General features: G+C 48.4%; 2 protein-coding genes across 2 annotated transcripts; one reads left to right on the forward strand and one right to left on the reverse strand.

The window, feature by feature from the left end:
• The first annotated feature begins 26 nt into the window (after positions 1-26).
• Positions 27-11,868, forward strand: pknox1.1 (pbx/knotted 1 homeobox 1.1). Its single transcript, XM_018739926.2, has 12 exons — positions 27-94; positions 2,842-2,947; positions 5,474-5,604; positions 5,962-6,133; positions 6,690-6,872; positions 7,103-7,223; positions 7,361-7,458; positions 7,546-7,674; positions 9,272-9,348; positions 9,537-9,700; positions 9,790-9,979; positions 11,199-11,868. The coding sequence occupies exons 2-12, from the start codon at positions 2,903-2,905 to the stop codon at positions 11,416-11,418; spliced, it is 1,530 nt and encodes a 509-aa protein (XP_018595442.1). The 5' UTR covers positions 27-94; positions 2,842-2,902; the 3' UTR covers positions 11,419-11,868.
• A 620-nt stretch (positions 11,869-12,488) lies between these two features.
• Positions 12,489-21,898, reverse strand: tmprss3a (transmembrane serine protease 3a). The gene is made up of 13 exons (XM_029258123.1): positions 21,655-21,898; positions 21,069-21,309; positions 20,227-20,340; positions 19,655-19,771; positions 18,096-18,219; positions 17,714-17,842; positions 16,494-16,540; positions 16,110-16,275; positions 15,643-15,812; positions 15,319-15,414; positions 14,587-14,729; positions 14,160-14,312; positions 12,489-12,909 (listed from the first exon to the last, which is right to left on the reverse strand). The coding sequence occupies exons 1-13, from the start codon at positions 21,727-21,729 to the stop codon at positions 12,865-12,867; spliced, it is 1,620 nt and encodes a 539-aa protein (XP_029113956.1). The 5' UTR covers positions 21,730-21,898; the 3' UTR covers positions 12,489-12,864.
• Positions 21,899-22,702: the final 804 nt, after the last annotated feature.

Consider the following 22,702-nt stretch of genomic DNA (forward strand, 5'->3'; position numbering starts at 1 on the left):
CGACTCTGCGTCTCTTTACGTGATGACGCAGCGCGACAACTGCGAGCCCCGATTGCTGCAACGGCTTGTCAGTGTGACGAAGATTGGCACTCAGGTAAGCTGTCACTCAAAATCCTCTTTTTCCGTTCCCTATCAATCAAACAATCTGAGCAACGTGAGAAAATGCCGCGGGGGGCCAGACGAGGGAGTCGGCCGGCGTCGTTGGGGCGGTCGGGAAAGCGGCGCTAGGCCGAGCGGAGGCCGAAAAGCCTTTCCGTGAGGGGAAAAAAATATGTCGGCATTTTGGGGGAAAGGAAATTTCTGGATAAGCGCGCGCGAGAAGTGGAAGCGAGGCCCTGCTCCCCCCCCCTTCTCCTCCTCCCTCCCCGCGGCCGCTCGCGGCGCCCGTGGCGCGAGGGGAGGGATAGGCAGCTGTCCCGGCCTTGATTGATGGCCTCCGATGGGCCGGTTTTTGTCTCAATTAAAGGGACAGAGACGATAAAAAACGCTCTAATGAGAGGGCGACCGGGCGCCGGCTCCCCAGGACCGAGCTGTTTCGGTGGCGGAGGGGAGGCGGTGTGGCGGAGCCCTGGGCCAAGGGCCTCCCGGCGGTGGCGGGGCGGGTCGTGTCCTGAGCGGACCGCGGCGGACAGAACATGGCGGCCGAGCGATGATGGGATCTGCCGCTGAGGCGGCTTTTCGGTCACTCGGCTAGCTAGTCCGTTAGCCACCGAGGGGCTAGTCCGTCCCTCGCTTAGTTAGTAGTGTGTGTGTGTGTGTGTGTCCGAGCGTCGGCCGTTGGCCGTCTCCACCGTTATATTCTCGCCAGTTGCGTTTTTTAACGATGTGAAAACGCACCGATGCGGGATGGTGATGAGCGGCGGCCCGAGGTGGTGGAGGGTGGAGGGTGGAGGCCGGAGCTCAGCAGGCCGGCGCCGGACGGTCCGACACACAGCGGTGATAGTTACTGTTAATAAATCGGCCCTAATTTTAGTAACACTAAACCTTTCGGATTATTAAAACCGGGGTTCACTTCACCGGTGTATGTGGTTGTCAACAGTCCCAGTACAACATTTACTGTTGGACTCAATAGTCCGCATATGTATCAATGTAGCGGAGTCAGGGGTCCTGATGAGTGACGTAATAACAACATGTTATAATAAACAGCAGTGGCAGTACGTACAGTATTCAGTACTGGATTGAACTGTCCTAATGAGTACCAGCCCTATTTAATGTGCACAGTCAACAATACTATATTGAACCTCATACTCAAAAGTCCTAATAACCACTATAGCAATCCTAATAATATATCTCATTATAGTCACCAGTTGCAGTATTTAATACAAGACTCGGTATTTCCAATGTTTCATATAGTTAACAACCCTAATATATTCTATTATAATCACCAGTCCTGATATTTATTACTACAATCAATATTTATATTATCTCATATAGTAAACAATTTTAATATATTACAGTTATCAGTCCCAGTATTTAATACTGGATTCAACAGTCCTAATGAATAATAATGTACCATTCCTTAATGTTATAGTCAAAAATACTAATATTTAATGTTATACTCAACAGTCCTGATGACCACTACAGCAATTCTAATATATCATATTATAGTTACCAGTTGCAGTATTTAATATTGGACTCAATATTTCCTTTGTTTTATATAGTTAACAATTCTAATATATTACATTATAATCACCAGTCCTGGTATTTAATACTGGACTCAATATTTCCAATGTTTCATTTAGTTAACAATTTTAATATTTAATTTTATAGTTACCAGTCTGAATGTTTAATGTTGGACTCCACAGTCCTGAATCAGTCCCAATATTTAATACTATACTCAGCAGTCCTGATGTGTAACAGTAATCGTCTAAAGACAGAAGACAAAGTTTTGTGGAACACCACTGTCCCACCTGATGCATACATGGTCAGTATTTACAGCCCAGGCCCATATCCACCCATATTCCCTCATGTTCAAACAGTGCTCGATGATTGATAAACAAAACAGTCCAAATAAAAGTAGAATGGTTACTTGTCACATTTTAACCTTGTAAAAAATACAAACTGCAAAATGTATTTTTTAAGCACCTGTGCTGATAAAGGTATGTGTTGTCCATTCCTGAGGAATGCATTTTTGAAAATAGTAACAAAAAATCGCTTGACAGCAGGTCCCGGGTGATCAGAAACGGCATGTTTATGTAACATGTGCTCTTAGAACCATAAGGGTTTTTTTTAAGATTTCACCCTTAGGTTACTGAAACAGATCATCTTGCACTGCAGTCTTTCTTTAACCGCAAAGTGTACTCGTTCATGTTACCTGTCTCAGCCCAGCTTAGGTCAAGGGATGCAGCTAAACAGGACACCATCGTGCAATTCAATTTATCCAGCAAAGACAAAATTACTCATGTGTTGTGATGAATTATGTAAAGAATACAAATGCTCTTATTTAACTGTATGTTTGCAACCCTGTGCAGCTTCCACTTGTTATTAGGACCATGTGCCCCTTTTGAATTTTTACTCCGGCAGCTTATCTGACAGGGTCTCTGCTGTAGTGTTGAATGGGGCTCCTTAATCATTTTAGCTCTTTTATGCCCTTTGGCATTACTGGTTTTCGTTTTGCCATTAAACAGACCAAGATCCAGTGGTTTTTTTTTGCCCCTAACCCTATGTATGTTTACTACTCTATAACTTGTCTGGATAGAATTATTGTATTAATTAATTAATTTATCTGCAGAATTAAAAAACACTGAATTTGTCTGAAAAGCTATGTAGCGCGGCGTTCTAAATGAGCAGTTCTCCGTAGATTACACGCCCACCCGGGTTTGTGTGTGTGTGTTTTTTTAGAACTGGCGTTACTCCACAAGCCTATGATGATTCAGCGCCAACTTTGTCTGCAGTAACCGTGATGGCAGCTCAGTCGGTGTCCATGGAGCAGTACCAGGAGGGAGAGGTAACTGTGCACCACCCCCAGCTGCCTCTCTCCTAACTCATCGGGACCATTGAGAAGTACCGTACTGTGAGGCTTCAGGTTTGCACCCAGAGTTGTGCAGTACTCTTCTGATTCCACCCAGAACTTAAACAGTTTCTTCACATTAATTTCCCCAGGATAACCGGAGCTGCTAAGAATTACAAGAATCCTTCAAAACTGAAGCCACGAGTTAGCTATGGGGGACAGAGAATATTATCTTGTCATAACAAAATATGCATCATTTTCCACCCATAGTGAAAGTAAACCAATGTTGCTTACATTCAGGCCGACGGTTCATATCCTGCCGTTGAGATTGCAGATACCATTTGAGGAGCTCCTTTGTCAGTTGACATCTATGTATGAATTTACACTTCTTGTCTCGGGCGTCTAGTGTGCCGGCAAACGGCCTCAAGTGAAGTCCCGAGTCGGGTCAATAAATAGAAAATAGCTGTCATCAAAGAATCAGACGACAGATATCCGTGACCAGCCACATATTTTCCAGTTCTTCCAGAAGTATTTTTAAAACTGAAGCTTTCAATTGTTGTCATTGTTGAAGAGCCACATGTGATTCGGTCACATGGTCCAGGTCACCATGGTGAGGCAGCCTGGTAATAGTGGTGGGGGGGTCAGTGTCTGACTGCAGGGGGTGCTGCTGTTGAGTCTTTAGGGAAGGGAATCATTCTTGTAGCATTTGTCTGCCAGCTGCAGCAAATGATAATGATTTCTGGGAAATCTGAGGGGGAAATAATGGCAAGAATAATTAAAAAAATTGTTTCTGCACTAAATTTGGATATAAACTGTGGTACATTTAGTACCTTTGGACTCCAGCTGAGAGCAGGCACTTTCCATAGACAGGCAAGGTAGATAAGGGCAGGAGACCTTTGTTGACAAAGACGAGATTTCTCATTGGGTCGGTGGGCGTTTTCATACATAGAATCATATAGTGCATATTGTATACTTTCATATCTATGTTCGTCAGTCTTCTGGTCACTTCTAGAGTTATGGTAGTACCACTTTGGGCTGTGGGCTTTTGCTCTCCATTCTGTACAGGATGATTAGAGATGAGGTGATTACACATACTGCAGTTCACACAGATCTGTTCACAGCTGAACTCTGAGACTAATGCAGAAAACCCCACTGGATAACCATTTACATTACATTTACATTTATTCATTTAGCAGACACTTTTGTCCAAAGCAACGTATAACTCAGTAAAAGTACAACTTATGCATTACATTAAGAGAAAGAGACATAGTTGCAGACGTGTGACTCAAGTAAACCCAGTTCGTTGCCTACCACTTGCTGCACCAAGGTTCATCGTTCGAGTAGGTGCATAAAAACACAGGATAGACAAATCCTGATACCCTCCTACCGAATTCTTTTTTTTTTTTCTTTTTTTTTTTTTTTAAATAAGAGACACAAGCAAGCAGAAACACTGCCGGAGTAGTGGCTGAATAAAGGCTTTTTCTGGTGATGCTCATGAAGTTACAGTGAATGAACATTTACACCACACATGAGCTGGAGAGATCTTGGGCGAAATGGGTCTGGAAAAGGTGAGTTTTCAGACCCTTCCTGAATGTAGACAGAGTTTCCATAGTTCTGAGTGAGAGGGGAAGGTCGTTCCACCACAATGGAGCCAGAACTGAGAACCTCCGTGCTTTACCTTTCGTGCGTCGGACCACCAAGTGAGCAGGACACTCCTGCGGTCCTGGTACCCACCACCACGGGGGGGGGGACCTGGGAGTGAAGAGCTTGTTGACAGAATCAGTAACTTGAGCAGCCCTGAAAAACTGCTTTCTTATAAGCAACCCCTTCTTAGCTCAGATCTCTCTCACATTCTTTGATCATTACCGTGAACTTTTACGTGATAAAGTCCATAAAGAGGCAAACATGGGAAATTTCAAAGAGTGGTGTAATTTGAAGAAGAGTACATATGTGGAATTTACCCAGATCTACCACATCTTGTCAGATACTGGTTACTTCCTGAGTACTTGCTCTTTTTTGTATTCTTGACTGGGTTTTTTTTGTCACTGCCTCCATTATTCTTAGTCTCATCCTCCAGATATCCAGCCATTCATTTTTTTCCACTGTAGAGGACACATGTTTTTAAGTGTATCAGCAAAACTATACATGCTACAATCCTGAGTCCTAATGCACCTCACAGAGGATATTTTGTGGTCTTAAAGATACCTCATGTTCGTAGGTGGGCATAGGATCGCTTCCTAAAAACACATTTAATCCCTTTTTTTGCTGGGTTTCAGGAGGTTGTACTCACTGTGAAAGTGTCCCACTCGTGACCCCTTCTTCTGCCTCAAAACCTTCCACCCCCTTCATTCATTCACGGTCTGGGGATGGCGGAGAGTGAAAAGGGCGCAGTGTTTGTCTCAGAGAGCTGAGCTCTCACAGCTGTCACGCTCAATGATAGGGGGACCTACCACCAGTACGTCATGAGGAGACTGATTTCCTCCTGCTCCTGTGCCCCGCCCCCTGGCTCTTCCCCTCCTGCAGATGCAAGCCGCTGCACAGACGGACAGCGGGCTGGACCAGAGGTTTCCGGAAGGTAGCGGCGGGGGCGCCAGCAGCCCCCCGCCTTCCGAGGCTCAGAACCCCATGGACGCTGACAAGGAAGCCATATACAGGTAGACAGTCTCTGTCCTCCTGCCCTCCCATGCCCTCATCCCATCCCCACTGTGGGGGGGTGGGGAAATTACCCTCGCTTTACTCACTCTTTATGGTGATTGTGTGAGTGTGTGTGTGCCAGTGTCATATGCCATAGCGGCGAAGAGTGAGTTTGGAACTCACTTCCAAGTGCTGGGGGTTAGAGAGTTAAAATGGATTTTACATCTCATGGACATTTTGTCAGGTAAAGTGCTAAAAAGAAATGTCAAGCACTAATTTCTACAATGTGTTTTTCACCAAAAAGGAAAACCTTTGCAACTTTGATGCGTCACCCTCTGACGAAAGACACAGTAACGTCATCTTCTCAATGTCTGCAGACATCCTCTGTTTCCACTGCTGGCCCTGCTCTTTGAGAAGTGTGAGCAGTCAACACTAAGCTCCGAATGCGTCACTTCAGCCAGCTTCGACATCGACATCGAGAACTTTGTCCGCACTCAGGAGAAGGAGGGCAAGGCCTTCTTCAGCGAGGACCCTGAGCTGGACAACCTGGTGAGGACATCTCCCTGTTTGTGTCACTGCTGCTGGCTCCTGCTCATATTATCAGTGTCCATGCTGCTTGTTTTACTGCTGGTGTTCTGGTGATGATCCTCAGATCTTCCCAGCGAGTATCATTATTGCATTTAATGCTGCTTGTATTATTGCTGATATTACTAGTGGTACCGCGGCTCTGCTGCATCCTGCAGATTGAGCAGAACTCTGAATACTGTGTTTGGAGCACTGTTATTGTAATCCATTCATTCATGATCTGTTACTGCTTGTCCAGTGCAGGGTCATACTGATCTTAAATCTATCCCAGAAGCATAGGGCTTTATGTAGGGTACACCCTCAATGGGAGGCCAGTCCATTGCAGGGAAATCTCAGACACACAGGGCAATTTTAAGTCACAAGATCACCTGAAACATGTGCCTTTGGACTGTGGGAGGAAACTGGAGCAGCCAGATTCAAATCTGCACCAACACTACCAGCTGTGCACCATGGTAAACGAAATGGTATTTTATTTGTGTGATTAAGTTTTCTTTCTGGCATGCCACCCTGTTGCTTCCAGATGGTGAAGGCAATCCAGGTGTTGCGCATCCACCTGTTGGAGCTGGAGAAGGTGAGCGACTTGTGCAAGGACTTCTGTAGTCGCTACATCGCCTGCCTGAAGACCAAGATGAACAGTGAAACTCTGCTCAGTGGAGAACCAGGCAGTCCATATTCTCCTGTACAGACGCAAGTACAGACACAGGTACAGGCCCCCTACTTTCCTATACACACATGAGCATAAGGCACCAGACTTGTGCAGTCATTTCTGCAGAAATGAAATATTTTACTTAATCAAAAGTGACAATAAAGGCACAGCCTACAGGTGGATGAAGGACTCATCAGAGGATGCATTGGATCTGCTGCTTAACCACCACTGTGTCTTGCTGCCTGTGTGTGTCTTGCTCATGCTCATATGTGTATGTGCACCTTCAGACCTCCAGCCCTTTCACGGGGACCCTCAACCCCCAGGGAATTGTGGTTCCTGCATCAGCCCTGCAGCAAGGAAACGTGAACATCACTATGGCGAGCATCAACCCCACACAGGTGGTGGCAGGTGCGTCTCTCTGGGACTTCCTCCTCTTTCTCTTTTATTGTCTTTTGATGTGTTGCCAAATTCAGAAATTATTTTCTCATGGGGAATTTCTGACTCTTGAGACGTTTGTGCTCATTTTCACTGCGTGTGTCCTTTAGGTGGCACTGTGTACCAGCCTGTCACAGTCGTCACTCCTCAGGGCCAGGTTGTGACACAGACACTCTCACCTGCAACGATACGTATTCAGAACACAGAGGTGTGTCCCTAAGCGTACCCCTCGCTGAATGCTGGCTTGTGATTGACTGAAAGATGCCCTCCCCTGACCAGCCATGTCCCTCCGCAGCTCCAGGTGCAGGTTCACCAGGACCTGGCCTTCTTACACCACGACGATGTGTCGTCCAAGAACAAGCGAGGAGTCCTGCCCAAACACGCCACCAATGTCATGCGTTCCTGGCTCTTCCAGCACATCGGGGTGAGTTACAGGGCTTCGACTTGGGAGAGGGGTCTGAGCAGAAAGGGGGAGGGGAAACAAAGTAGAGAACATCATAGGGAATTATAGGTTGGGAATCCATAAAGAAACATGTTTGCATTTTTTGATTAATTACCTAAATACAGGAAATATGGTAATGTTGTAGTAATTTTGGGATGGAACATTTGCTTTTTGGATAGAACAATTAGTTACCTTTTTGATAAGTAATAGTGAGCTTGGTGTGTGCGCTAGGTTTTGTTCAGACTCCCTTCGCCATTAAATATGCTTAACTGAAGGACCTGACATTGACACAATTCATATTAAACTGTTAGATGAGGACTGTAAAAGCTTGCATTGCCCACAAATGCTGCATAAAAATAGACTTTTTCATGTAGATGGCACATTTCTCCAAAGCAACTGACAGTTTTAAGCTGCTTAGAACTATTTACTAATTTATACACCTGGGCCATTTCTTTCTACTGCAGCAATTTAGGGTAAGTACCTTGCTTAAGGGGACAGCAGCAGCAGTAGGAGATTTGAACTGGTAACCTTCAGATCCAAGTGCATCAGCTCTATCCTCTACACTCTCAGCCACCCCAAAAGAATTATTTTAGTTTAAGGTACTTTCTTAACTTCACTACTAATTTATCTGCTAAACTACTAATTGTTATTATTATTATCATTATTATTATTATTACTTTTTACTTACTGTGCATATGTACATAAACCACCAAGATTCCCCATGTATTAACAGGTTTGACTGTCTTCATCTCAAGAGTTCAGTTTAATGTGTTGAACAAACAGCTCAGTCAAGTGCACACTCTGCACACACATTGGACCCCAGGGCTGCATGTGAGAACTTCTGAACCACATAATTGATAATAGCATAATTGATTATCAGCTAATGAGGTGGCAACAATTAGGGTTAAAGAAAGCGGGAATCTTTGTTGGGAAGTCAGTTTTAATTTACTGTCAGGACATGTACCGTAGCACAGTGTCTGTGCTGTGGTTCATAAACCTCAGGTGAACATTCTCTAGAGTGAAAATGTGGGCGGGGCAGGCTGAGATGGGCAGTACACAGCTGCTCTGTCATATGACTGCCCCCCTCCCCCCTGGCCGAACGGATCTTTGGAGGGGTCCTCGGGCGCAGCATCAGGCGGAGCGTCAGCCGTCTTGGTGGAGAGCAAGCGGCTCACAGAAGCACATTGTTCCCATGTGGGGGAGCAAAAGGGCAGGGAGGCCCAAAGGCAAAGCAATCTGCCTCTCCAAAGCCACCTGCGTGGCAGCACGCTCAGCCCTTTTCAGCATACACACACACACACCAGGTTCTAAATGGGCCACTAGCTGTGTCTGTGAGGGAGAGGACATGAGGACAGACAGTTTTATCCCATTTGATTTATTGAACAGTGATATGTTAGAATGGTAAAAACATGAAGGTTGAACAAAATAATTACGGCTCATCAGTCACCCTTACCGTTTTACTATATATTGGTTGGGTGATGATATTACCTTTCTCCGGGGTGCAACGGCCCAGCCCCTCTTGGTGCTCGGGTTCGATGTGTTTTTTATTGTTTTCACGGTGTGTGTCTACATTCCTCAGCACCCCTACCCCACAGAGGATGAGAAAAAACAGATCGCCAGTCAGACCAAACTGACTCTACTGCAGGTGAACAACTGGTGAGTAAAGAGCTCCGCCCCCCACCGCATCTCATCCAGTGCCATTCCTCTAGGGGCGTGGCTAAATCTGCCCGTGGTTGAATGTGGAAAACCATATGCTTCCACTCGGAGTGGTAAAGCCAGAATGGCCTCTTACCCCCAGGTGTGTACCATGCACCTTACCGCTGGGTGTGTTCCTGCCTTTACAGGTTCATTAACGCCCGGCGGCGGATCCTGCAGCCCATGCTGGATGCCAGCTCCTCGGAGACGCCCAAGACCAAGAAGAAGACCCCTCAGAACCGGCCGCTACAGCGCTTCTGGCCAGACTCCATCGCCTCAGGCGTACCTCAGCAGCAGGTCACCATGGCTGACGGTACGGAGCAGGGCGTGGCCCCGCCTAGCCGGCATGGCGCATCCCCGGAGGACCTGTGGGTTGAGCACTGCTCTCACACACCTCCGCAGGTACGATGGTAGCTGTGAACGTGGACGGGCTGCAGACGCTGTCTTCAGACAACTCCACACTGGAGGTGCAGCAGGTCCTCATCGGTTCCAACAGCGAGGATGAGTCCGGGGACACCGGAGACGACGAGGACGGAGACCTGTCCCGGTCCAACATGGCCGGGCTCGGCCTGGACACCAGCGACTCCCTGCAGTAGGCCCAGCCCGGAACCCGGGGCACATGCGCGTGCGCGCTTGCACACACGCACACGCACACACGCATTTCGGAGGGAACCCTACACAGAGCATCATGCATACTCGCACGTGACGGCAGCAGCGAGGGCCCATGACACACACTAGTGTTTGTGGACTAGACACACGTGCAATGGCACTCAAGTGCGAACACACACTCACACACACTCAGACACGGAGGGCGATAGAAACATAATACTCTCGTGTCAATAGCTGTAGGACCAACCAATCAGCGGAACGTAACGATCAGCATTCTTGTGGGATCCCTGGATACACACACTGGTACACAAACGCATGCTACTCACACAGCCTCTCTCTCACACACACGCACGCGCACACACTCGGCGCATTGTGCGTCAGAAGTTTCATTTCGGAAACTGTTTTATACATAGTTGTAGAAGAGTGCACTTTTTGTATTTTATGGTAAGCTACAGAAAGATGCGGTAAAATGCCGGTAAGACACATTTTTAACGTCCGTCAGTTGACTGTTGGAATGAACTTTAACTCCTTTCCGTTGAAACGCCTAGAATTTTGTCTGTACTCCTTTGCTTCCTGTAGCATGCCTGTGTTTGACTAGTTGTGCACACACACCGACGGGGGGTTGGAGCGTGTAAATCAGGGCTCTGTCAGGCCCCACGAAGCCAGCAACGCAAATGGAGAAAAGGAAAAGCTATTTTTCTACATGATCATGAAAAATATTGGGTGCTTTCTTTGTTTATTTCTGTGTTTTTTTTTTTTTTTTTCTTCAAAGGAGTATCTATGTAAAAAGATTCGTTATTAAAAATGCCTGCCCTGTTTTTCAGGGTTCTAAGAACTTTTCTAAAAAAAAAAAAAAGACATATATTAATGAGAAAATCGGTTTTAATAAGTGCTACAGAAAGGTCTTTAAAACGTTTTTTTTTTTTTTTTTTTTTTGTAAATTAAATCGAAAAGCACAGAAAGCTGATGCCAGATTTGACAAAAACTATTCCTCAGTACAAATATAACAATGGAAGAGAAAGGCAGTTTTTTATGTTACATTATGTATCTCAGTCTTGAACTTAGGACTTGGTTTTTTGGACGACTCCATTATTGTGCTTGTAGAAAATAAAGTTTTGTTTTTTACATGTATGTATTTGCATTTCTAGTGTAGACGACATGCGCTGTGAGGTATAACTTGACATATACTTTGTACAACGAAGAGTGAAGAGGAGGGAGGACAGGCGCAGGACTCGTGGACAAGCACAAGAGACGGGAATAGTGGTCACGGCGGGGATTTGTGCTGTGTGTGTCCTCCTCTTCTTTCGTCTGTTTATACGAGCCGATAAAAACTGCAAGAGTGAAAGCAGTCGCTGCCCTGCAAGGGAAGGGCTGGAGGACTTGCAGCCGAACGCCGTGTTTCAACTGCTCACTCTTGTGTAGTTCCTGCCGGGATGAGAACACCACACGTTGACTGGCTGCTGTCAGTCGTACCCTGGGTTCTGGGTCTGGATCCTTGCATCTCGCAAGTTCTGGATGTGAACCCATAGACCTTCCAAGTTCTGGAACTGGATCTATGAATCTAGCAGGTGCTGAGTATGGACCCACAGATCCTAGAATTTCTGGGTCTGGATCCATAGATCTCCCAGGTTCCGGGTCTGGACCCTTAGATCTCACATGTTCTGGATCTGAACCCGTAGACCTTCCAAGTTCTGGGAGTCGATCTATGAAACTAGCAGGTGCTGAGTATGGACCCCTTGAGCTTAGAATTTCTGGATTTGGACCCACAGATTCCAGGTTTGGACCCGCAGATACGGCAGATTCTGGATCTGGACCCAGATATCCTGCAGGTTCTGGGCCCCCTGCTTTTCCGTTGCTTTCTGTCCCCCCCCCCCCCCCCCACTTGCTGCCTGTTTGCCTTGGAGCTTTCTACTTTGGAATAAACAATAACCCAGCGTGCACCTGGGACCGCTGCCTCTGTCGGCTCTGTTCCGTCTTTTTCCGCGGTGACGCACCACTGTGCGCCTGAGCCCTTAACCTTTCACAGCCCCCCAGCCGTGTGTTTGGTGTCCGAGGAGCAGTAGGTCACAGCAGTCATCCACATTGCTGCTCTTTTGCCAGCTTTCATACTATGGAGTCATCAGTCAAGGGAGAAACAAGAACGTGTGTGTGTGTCCCTGGACAGGTGGGCGTGGCCTTAACGTAGCACCACCATGTGGCAGCTTGCGGGATACAGTGGTTTTACAGGCACCAAGGGATCCAGCCACTTCATCACCCAATGAAAAGCAATAGAGCATAACTGCATGATTCAAAACTATATTTAATATTTACCTGTTAGCCCACTGTAACAATTTACATAACATTTATTTAGCCGACACTTTTCTCCAAACCAGCTACTAGTGTTATGTTATGTACAATGATTTCATACAGCTCAGTCTTTTTTTTTTTTTTTTTTTTTAACTGTCAATTCAGGGTAAGTATCTTGATCAAGGGTACTTTAGTAGGAGGTGGGATTTAAACCTTTGAGCAGGAGGTGGCAACTTTAACTCACTGTGCCACCTGCTGCCTGTAGCTCATGGTAGAGTTAAAGGAGGAATGTGTAGCTTTGGCTCTGTGAAAAGTAACTGATTATTATTGTAATACATCCGTCAAATCAGGACAGCTGCTTTTCCAAAATGTGTCTTTGAAGGACAAATCACTGATAATAATGAGACATTTCAATAACAGCAGTATGAACAGTAACAAGGCCAGCTGTGCAGCCTTCCTCCTTTTTCCATATTCACATGCGCTGATAACCATCCGAACGATCAGTTCATTTTTTCAGATGTAAAACAATGGCGTTATAAAATGTACAAATGGTAAAAATCACCGCAGACGTCTTTCTGCTCTTCAGTTGTCTGAGCTCATGGGCGAAGGGTCCAGGGCCTCTTCCCTCTGCAGGAAGGGGATGTGATTTCAATAAATGGCACTGCACTCAGGTGACAGGATCCACGGCTGGACCTTCATCAGAACGCTGGTTAGTTATTATTAATTACTTATCACTGAAATGCTCTGAGTTCTCATATTAATGTAAAAATTATGCATTTGGATGATGGACAATGCAGTTTGGCGGTCCAGGATGGACACCCTCAGTGTCCTCCCAGAAGCCCCAGACCAGCTGTGCTGCTTGGTGAAGAAGAGCAAACAAAATCGTCAACAAGTGGACAATAATCACCATCCGAAGGAAGCGGTAAATAAACTGAACCGCATTGTTATTCTTTGACCACAAGGACAGTGCAGGAGGTGGGAGGGGCATTAGCTCAGGTTAAGAGACGCCACCAGAAGAGACCAGTCCAGAAACTGGACGGTTTGGCATAGGAAGCCACTCCTGGCTGTGTGGGTGGGGGTCCTGTGGGGGGAATGTGCATGCCCACCACTAGAGGTCACTAGTGTCCAAATGGCCGAACAGAGCCGACAACGCACATGCTGTGGGAACAAGAACCGTCAGCGCTCGCGGAGAAGCAGCTGTAGAGTCATCAATCAGTGTCCAGAGGGACAGCTGTGCTGGGGGGCAGACAAATGTGGATGGGGGGTCGCATTCTGCTGGCTGATCCAGCAGCTGTCGGCTATGGCGCCACCTCAAGTCCAGCAGCGCGGGTCTCAGGGGCCGTTAGTCCAGTCATTAGTTCACTCATTCTAGCACTTCCTTTGTCCCATTCCTCTGTCTCACACACACACACACTCACAACTCTCGGCCGTTTGTCCTTTTGCTTTCATTCGCTCACCATTCTTTCATCCATCTATTGTCAATAACCACTTGTCCAGTGCAGGAACACGGTGGTCTAGAGTCTATCCTGGAAATATAGGATGCAAAGCATGGTACACCCTGGACAGGAGGCCATCCCATCACAGGTCAGTGTTACATACCCACATACACAGGGTCAATTTAGAGTCACCACTTCACCTGAATGACATGCCTTTGCGCTGTGGGAGGAAATCAGAGCACCTGGAGGAAAGCCACCTGAACATGGGAAGAATGTGCAAACTGCACACACTGATCTGGATTTGAACCTACATTCAAACCCTCAGCTCAGCGCTACCCGTTGCGCCACCATGCTGCCAGAGTCACAACAGAGACAAAAGGTTGTCGGTGTTGATGGACCCTGGTTCTAGCAGAACTTTAAATCAGCTGAAGAAGCCCTCACCTCCATCTGCTCTCGGATCCATGTGAGCGCCAGCGTGATGCGAGTGTAAACCCCGGGTTTGTTCCTTTCCGCACAGCCCTGGCCCCAGCTCGTGACCCCCACCAGCTTGAACACGGAGGAGTCCTCGCAGGCCAGGGGGCCTCCGCTGTCCCCCTGAAGATGAAATGTGGTGGACACACGGGCGGCACATGAAAATCACACAGGGTAGCAGGTGCTCTCGGCTAAGGGACTCGCCTCGTGAACAGAAGGCTGTCTGACTGAATCCCACGTGGTGATTTAAGCTTAACCCCAGGAGCTGTGAACCTTCTGCATTCACATCCAGCTACTCTAGTAACGGGGCTTTTTATACAGTGTATTTGCAGAACTGCCTTCTGCATCACGCACACCCACCCTGGAAACGTCACCTCCCTTCCCAAGGCTCCCATACCTGGCAGGAGTCGACGCCCCCCTCCAGGTACCCCGCGCAGATCATCCAGGGCGATATGAAGCCCTGGTAAACACCCGGCTGACTGCAGGCCCTGCTGGAGAGGAGCGGAACCCGGGCCGAGTGCAGCGACACGCTGGCCTCCCCTGTGCCGTGTGGAGGACAGGACATGATGGCCATAAGGTTGTGGGTTCGTAATTAGCATATATATTATTCCAGAGAAACAGTTGTGCTGTGTCATATACATCAAAGTGGATAATACATAAAATGATATTATGATATTGCAAATAGGTTTTGTTAATTTAATTAATGAGAAATCAATCCCTGATCGTTCCTCCATCTTTAGCCGCTTGGTGGTTCTTTCCATGAGGGTTCTGAAACCAACTGCATGCAAGTTCTTGGGTTTGAATCCAGTGTGGTGGGAATAATTCCCTCTGTTCTTCACAGCTGCTGAATCCTTCCCACATTCAAGAATGGTCTTAAACCCATCTCTTTCAGAGAGTCCAGCACCATCTGCTATGATTATCTGGATTATCTATATGATTATCAGGAGCTACTGGAGGGAGGTGAACCAGAAACATGGTGGTATTTGTGCTTCGACAATCCTGTGTTTGTGTCCAAAGCTCTTCATCTATAGTTAATGCACTTTTGTTTGCTCCCAGTTGGAGAAAAGCATTTGTTAAATTAACAAAGTTAAATTACTGATACGACCCACCTCAGGATCCACAGACTCACCCCCATCCTCTGTGGCCCCCCAGCCAGAAATCCAGCACATCTTCCCGTCCTCGAATCCCTCCCCAAAGTTGGGCAGGCAGATGGGTTTAACCAGATCTAAGGAAGAAGTTGAGAGTTGAGGAAAAGGGGTGCATGCTCCTTTCTGCCAGCAGCACAAGGCACTCGTTCCCGAGTCTCGCAGGCTAAATATAGAGAGATGATCACGTTCCCAGCAACAGACAGATGGTGAGGACCCCCAGGTGACCCCTCTGGAAAGTGCAGTAAAAACACAGTAAGTCAGTGGTGTCACAGTGTAGTACCGTGGCAGGATAGCGGAACGTTTACCGCTGAAGGTGAGCGGCTCCACCAGCTTCATGAGTGCGATGTCATAGTCAAGCCACTTGGGGCGGTAGCGCGAATGATAGAAGATCTTGTCCACAGAGAGGTACTGCGCCCCGTTCACCGGCTGCTCCGCCACTCCCACAAGCACCGCCCACAGTGCCGGATTCTCGAACCTGCAGAAGAAGAGGGCAGCCACATAGCAGTATCCTTCAGAGCAGGGGGAGCAGGAAGAGCTCCCTCTGTCCCTCACAGCTGCTGAATCCCTCCCACATTCAGCAAGGGTCTCAAACCCATCTCTTTCAGAGAGTCCAACACCATCTGCGATACATCTGCAGAACATCTGGTGAGTGATGGACTTAATATAGTTGTATAAACATATGATATATACAGTATGTGGCTAACCATAATTCGCACACATGCGCGCGCGCGCGCGCGTGTGTGTGTGTGTGTGTGTGTGTGTGTCAGCTCACCCGTAGACACAGTGGGCTGCCGTCACCACCCAGCGCGGGGCCACAATGGACCCCCCACACAGGTGCACCCTCTCGAAGTGCAGGCTCACCTGCCAGGGGAACTGGCCAGGTGCGGACAGGTTGCCCCCCACGATGCGCATGTTGAACCCGAACCTGGTGCCACACTCTGTGGGGGCAGGGCACAAAAACACACACACACATACACACACAGGGTCACGACCAAGCAGGGAATGTTGCATTCCTGACACACACAGGACCACAGCACAAACAGAGACACGCACACATGCTGAATGCATGCACATAAACACAGAGCTATACATGTGGACACACACACACACACACGATCGCACGCAGCACACAGAATCCCAAAGCTGCCCACCGTACCGAGACACTTGAGTGAGGTCACGGCCCCGGAGCTGCACTGAGTCTTACTGTAAAATCAGGACAGGAAATGAGGCGATCGCTTCCCCTCCCAGGTGACACATTGAGACCAACAGTGATCGTTCACGGTCATCAATGCTGATGACACATAAGGTGCAGTGAGGAGCAGGTCCTCCTCAGACCTAAGGCTGCGGTTCATCCTTTCTCGTGCTCGTTGCATTCTTGCGCCCTGCGATGCTACTTTGGTACTTTGAGAACTCCGTGGCGGTTGCAGCGCACAACTGCGTTTGCCGGGAAAACTGATCATTTGGGCTTTATGTAAATTAGATGGGGGGGATCAAAAGCTGGGCAGGAGTACAGTGTCATGGGGATTTATGGTCACGGGAAAGCGGTTCGAGATCTGAAAGGACCGGGTTAATCTCCTGCTCTCCAGGTCCTGCTCCGTCTATCTGTTTTCTCCACACCTGCTGAAGCAGGAAATGACTTTTCGTCGTGTTTGATAAGACGAGGGCAGGTGGACGCTGCCAATTTAAAGCGAACTCAGAACCGGGTCTCTAAAGCCCCTGGGATCGCGTGACCACCTTCCAGGCACACCCAACGTCCATCTGCGGCCGGGCCGCTGTGAGAGCGACCTGGACCCTGGCTGATAGAGCACTGGGAGGCAGCACCTCCACTGCAAGCAGGTTCTGAACCCATCACGGTGGGAAAGGTTCTGGTTTCATGGTCCACATGGACCTCTGATCTTGTACTCTTGAACAGGTTACTGAGCTACATTTCTAAATTATTAGGAAATATTACATTATTACTGTTATTTATTCATTTCTGTATATCTTTTTCCAAGGTCACTTACAATGTGAGGTTTGTACGCTTAGCTGCTTACAGTGATTTACCCATTTATAGAGCATACATAATTTCTACTGTACGAATTCAGGGTAAGTACCTTGATCGAGGGTACTACAGCAGGAGGGGGGTTCGAACCTGGGTCCTGCCTATATACATAATTCCCAAAGCTGCTGATCCTACAGGTGATGGAGGTTAATAAGTCGAATACCGAAACCACAGAGTAGAGTTAGTGGGAAAGATGCGGTAAAATGATACAAAGATGAAGTAACAGAAGCGACTCCTTCACACCACCATAACAATTGAGGTCTATGACTGTACAAACAGTGTGGGAATGTGACGAGTGTGAGTGAGCCTGGCGCACACACGGGCTGCGTCCACACCTCTCGCCGGTGGCATTGTGGATCTTGGTGACCTGCTGAGGGATGATGTGGTTGGGATTTATGGACACCAGGTTGCTCTGGAGCTCCTCCTCGATGGAGGAGAGAGGGACAGGGCGAGACTGCATGTACCTGCCGAGGGAGAGTGGGGTGGGTCAGGAAAGTACTGACAGCCAAACATCTGAGCACCTTACTCCCCCTTGGTGCAAAGGCCTGGAAATGACAGAAGCCCCACGAGGTGGAGTCAGCTTCCCTCCATTTGATTAATCTTAATTAATAACAATTAATCAAAACCTTCAATCTAAATCTTAATTAATCTAAATTGAACACTAAATAAATATGGCCCACCCCCTCCCATCGGACCCTGGTCCCTCGCCCTGGTAACCTTGGGTATCCCAACTGCTTGCAAGCGGAGAGGCCCAGGGCCGGTGTCCAGTTCTCCGAACACACCGTGTTCCACGTCCGGCCATTTCGGACCTGCAGCACGGAGCTCCTCCCACTCAGACGCACTGGAGGTGGGAGAAGATAGATCAGCGATCAGACAGATGGACAGTCAGATGGACCGGGGAATCAGACAGGAGAAAATTTCATGGTGTTTTCGTGCATATAACTGACCGTACAGTGCTGACTACGTAGAGTTGACTAGAGAGTTTCAGCAATGCAGAGCAACTCTACGACACTGAATATAGAGTGTTAACTAGGTGGACTCAACTGTACAGCGTTGGCTATAGTGTTGGACTACATGGAGTTGGCGATAGAGTGTGAATTCTGAAGAGTCAACTCCATGACATTGACTACAGAGTCTCATCTAGGTGGAATCAACTGCAGAGTGTTGACTTTGTGAAGCTGACTGTACGGCATTGACCGTAGACTGTCAGCTGTATGGTGCTGGCTGCACAGCGTTGACTGTGAAGTGTAGAGTAGGTAGAATCGACTGTACGGTGCTGACTGTGGAGCGTAGAGTAGGTGGAATCGACTGTATGGCGCTGACTATGGAATGTAGAGTAGGTAGAATTGACTGTACAGCGTTTACTGTAGAGTGATAACTGTGCGGAGTCAATTTTATGGTGTTGACTGTAGATTGTGAACTTTGTAGAGCTGACTATAGATTGCTGACTCTTTGGAGGTGACTCTGTGCCATTAGCACCAGAGTAGCGACCAGGTGGAGTCAACTGTACAGTGTTGACTAGGAAGAGTTGACAACAGAGTGTTGACTATGTTCACCCAACTGCACGGTGCCGACCGTACAATGTCAGCTGGGTGAAGCTGATTGCAGAGTGTCAATTAAGAGGAGTCGACAGTAGAGTGTCAACCGTGTGGTGCCAACCGTATGGTGTCAACTGTAGAATATCGACTAGCTGGAGGCAACTGTACGGTGTTGACTCTAGAGTGACGACTAGCTGGAGTCGACTGAAGAGTATTGAGACCAGGTGAACCCAACCTTGCAGAGTCAGCTGTACGTCAGTGAGGTGAAGTTGGTCATAGAGTCTCAATTAGGTAGAGTCGACTGTACAGTGTCAACCATGTGGAGTCGACTGTAGAGTATCGATGAGCTGGACTGTCAACTATGTGGACTATCGACTAGGTGGAGCCACCTGTGACTATGCTATGGACTTTGTAGAGTTGACTACAGATCGTCAACTTTGCCGAGTCGAGACTGTGGCGTTGACCACAGTGATGACTAGGTAGGGTCAACTGAATAGTGCTGACTATGTGAATTGACTGTACGGCCTAGACTACAGTGTTATAGAGTGTCGGCTTCAGTGGACCCGACTCTACGGTGTGAACTCTAAAGCGACACTAGGTGGAGTGTCAATTCGGTGGAGTTGACTGTCGAGTGTTGAATACGTGGAGTCGACTGTGCTGCTGACTGCGCAGTGTTTCGCTGTGCACCGAGACCGAAGGATCATTCCGCTCTGGAAGGACCATGGAAACTGTTCCCACCACAGAGGAGCTCGTCTTCGCCGTGTTCGCAGTCGGCCTTCCCATCGCACTGCACAGAGATGCGGATGCAGCGTGAGGAGGAACCGCAGCGGAACTTGCCCGTGCAGCTGAGACCCACTGTGGACAAAGGGCAGCGACATGTCCAACACACTGAGCTACGCCCAAGAGCCGGCTGCAGTCACCATCCAGGGCTGCAGTGGTCCGGGGCCTATCCCCGAAGCATAGAGCATCCAGCCTACTACTGCAGTGACCCCCCCCAATGTCATACAGCTGATCCATCACCTGGCTGAGCTTGATCTTCACACATTATCCAAATTCACATGGTGTCACCTGCTACGGGTATCAAACAGGGGCCATTCTGGGCCAATAAGTGTACAATACATGGTAAACTGATAGTAAAGTATGCAGCTGGTCTGAGTACAGCTGGAGATCCAGTGTACGCTCCTGTCAAAGTAAAACTTACCGTGGAGCCTCCCGCTTATGTCTAACAGGATATGGGCCATAAAATATTCAGTGACTGAGTCTGCTTGTCCAATAATGGAGTCATTACGGATTCAGAGCGATCTCCTCACCTCCTAAACCGACAGCGAAGACCAGTGTGAGCAGCAGACCCCCGGCGACCAGGAGCTCGAGGCGGTGCGCCAGGAACCACGTGCGCACACTCTTCTCCGAGGGCTCTTCATCTTCTGGGGAAAGGGATGGAGAGGGATGGAGAGACCACATCTACGGAGGTGTGAACTTCAGCCTCGGCAGCTTGTTCCACTGTAACAGGACGCCGGAGAGCTCTTGGACCTCTTGGCCTCTCTAAGTACAGCCTTAATCTTCACAAACTCAAGCCAAGGCCCGGATGGTCAGCAGATCATATTGCAGCTAATTATACAATTATCAGAAATGATATACCTGTGGTCCATGCAAAACATCTCAGATATTCACACGTTCTGGCGTTATTTCGCAGAGCATGATGTGTCCACGGTCTCTCGCCTGACCTTTTAACCACGTTTCACAAACTTGCTTTGGTTCATCAGAGACCTGACAAAACGGTAATTAAGAATTTCACTTAATTTGGGTTTAATGATTGTCCGTGACATGGCTGCTAGGTAGTTGTTTCCATCAACTTGATATCTTTAGAAAAAGTTGAAAGATTAAATTACATGGAGATGATACAGGAATGATGTCAATATCCGTGTTCACGTCTCGCAGTTGGAAAACATGGTATTTGTCACGGGGTGTCACTCTGCTTAACGAAATCTGGGGTAAATTGTGCTATCAAACATCTCCCATGAAAGCAAACCCTTCGTCCCTGAGTGTGATAAAGAGTGTGATAAGTAAAAGTGTGTGATCCGACCCTTTGGCAGGGGTCACCAGGGTCAGGGGGGCAGCACCGCAGTACTGGAGCCCTGCTCCACATCCGTACCATTGATGAATGGCTGCACCTTGGTGATGGGCATGACAGGGTGCGCAGAGTCTACCAGCACCTTCGGAGTCTCAGCCACAGCGCCAGGGACGCGGTCGGGGTCCGGGACCAGGCTCAATGGACCAGTGTGAGCAGTGCTCTGGGGTTCGAGTGCTGGCAAGTCCTCCTCAGTTACCGACACCAGCTCAGTAGCTGCACTGCCTGGCCTGTCCAGCACAGGTCCCTGTGGAGGTGGGGAGTCCTGGACCATAGATAGATAGATAGATATGCACAGTCAATGCATTTCATTCATTCATTCATTCATTCATTCATTCATTCATTCACTAAAAGCACTTGTTCAATGCCGGGTCGCAGGAGTCTGGAGCTCGTCATTGAAGTACTTTCACTAATTTGATATACTGTATGTTACTTTATATTAGTTAAGTTAAACTGTAGTTTAGACTTTAAAATGTCTTTGTTATGTGTTGCACAGCGGGGGCTGTGAACCAGTAACCTTCTGTTTTTAAGTGCAAGGTCTGAACTGCTGCGCTGATGAGTCTCCTGTCCCTCGGTGACCTCCGCAGAGCAGAGACACGGACGAACCCACCTTCTGCTCCTCGGCGACTGCGATGGCAGCTGGGGCAGCTTGTCCTTCTCCCAGGGGGGGCAGCGGATCCGCCATGGGACTGGACGCGGGCGCTCATACGGGGGCCATTGCCGGGGAACGGGCTTAGCCGGAAACCGGGGAGCTGAGAAGAGCTGCGACACAGAGCTGGAGTCTGAGGTCCTCCTGGCGCCAAGTGACCGCTTGACCGCTCCGTCTTCCCGGCGGCCCCTTCGCCTCCCTCCCCCACCCGTTCAAAGGGACACCTGAGAAGGTGAGAAATGGGAAGCCGTGTCGCAGTGAGGGGGGATCGGGTGACAGACTCCACCCCCACCAGCGTGGTTAAGGTTTCAGTGAACCGCAGCACCTGGTCATGTGTGACGTGAGTCTCCTGCTTCTGGGGGCACACGGACCCCACGGTCTCATGGGACCGTTAGCTGTGCGGAGACGAGCCTCCTGCCTCCTGGCACCACCTGTTTGTGTCGAATCCTCCCTCTGTGCTCCACGAGCCATAATGTGTGAAAACAAATATGAGTAATGAATTATTCCGGGTCGCCACTTGATCTCAGTGGAAAGAAAGTGAATATGAGGAGCATGCGGAGTGTGGCAAACACACACTGCTGGTGCAAAACTGCCGCTCCGTGTTTGTCGTCTCTCGCTCTCTTTCTATGTGTCATTTGTGTTGTGCTGTAGGGCGGCTCAGCGGGTAGCACTGGTGCCCCGTCGTTCCAATCCGGATTAGTCTGTGTGTGTGATCTTCTCCACATGTTCGCGCTGGTTTCCTCCAGGTGATCTGGTTTCCTCCCACAGTCCAAAGACGTGTGTTTCTTGTGTGAAGTGGTGACTCTAAATTGCCCTCAGTGTGCGTGTGTGTGAGAGAGAGAGCGAGAGAGAGAGAGAGAGAGAGATGAACTGATGTCCTGTCCAGGCTGTACCCCACTTTACACCTTAGGTTTCTAGGATGGGCACTGCGCCACCATGACCCTGCACTGGACAGGAAGCTATTGATGGCGGATGGCGTCGTATCGCTGTGTGTCCCTGTGCTGATAGA

This window comes from Scleropages formosus, chromosome 14, assembly GCF_900964775.1.
Source record: "Scleropages formosus chromosome 14, fSclFor1.1, whole genome shotgun sequence".
Classification (NCBI taxonomy): domain Eukaryota; kingdom Metazoa; phylum Chordata; class Actinopteri; order Osteoglossiformes; family Osteoglossidae; genus Scleropages; species Scleropages formosus.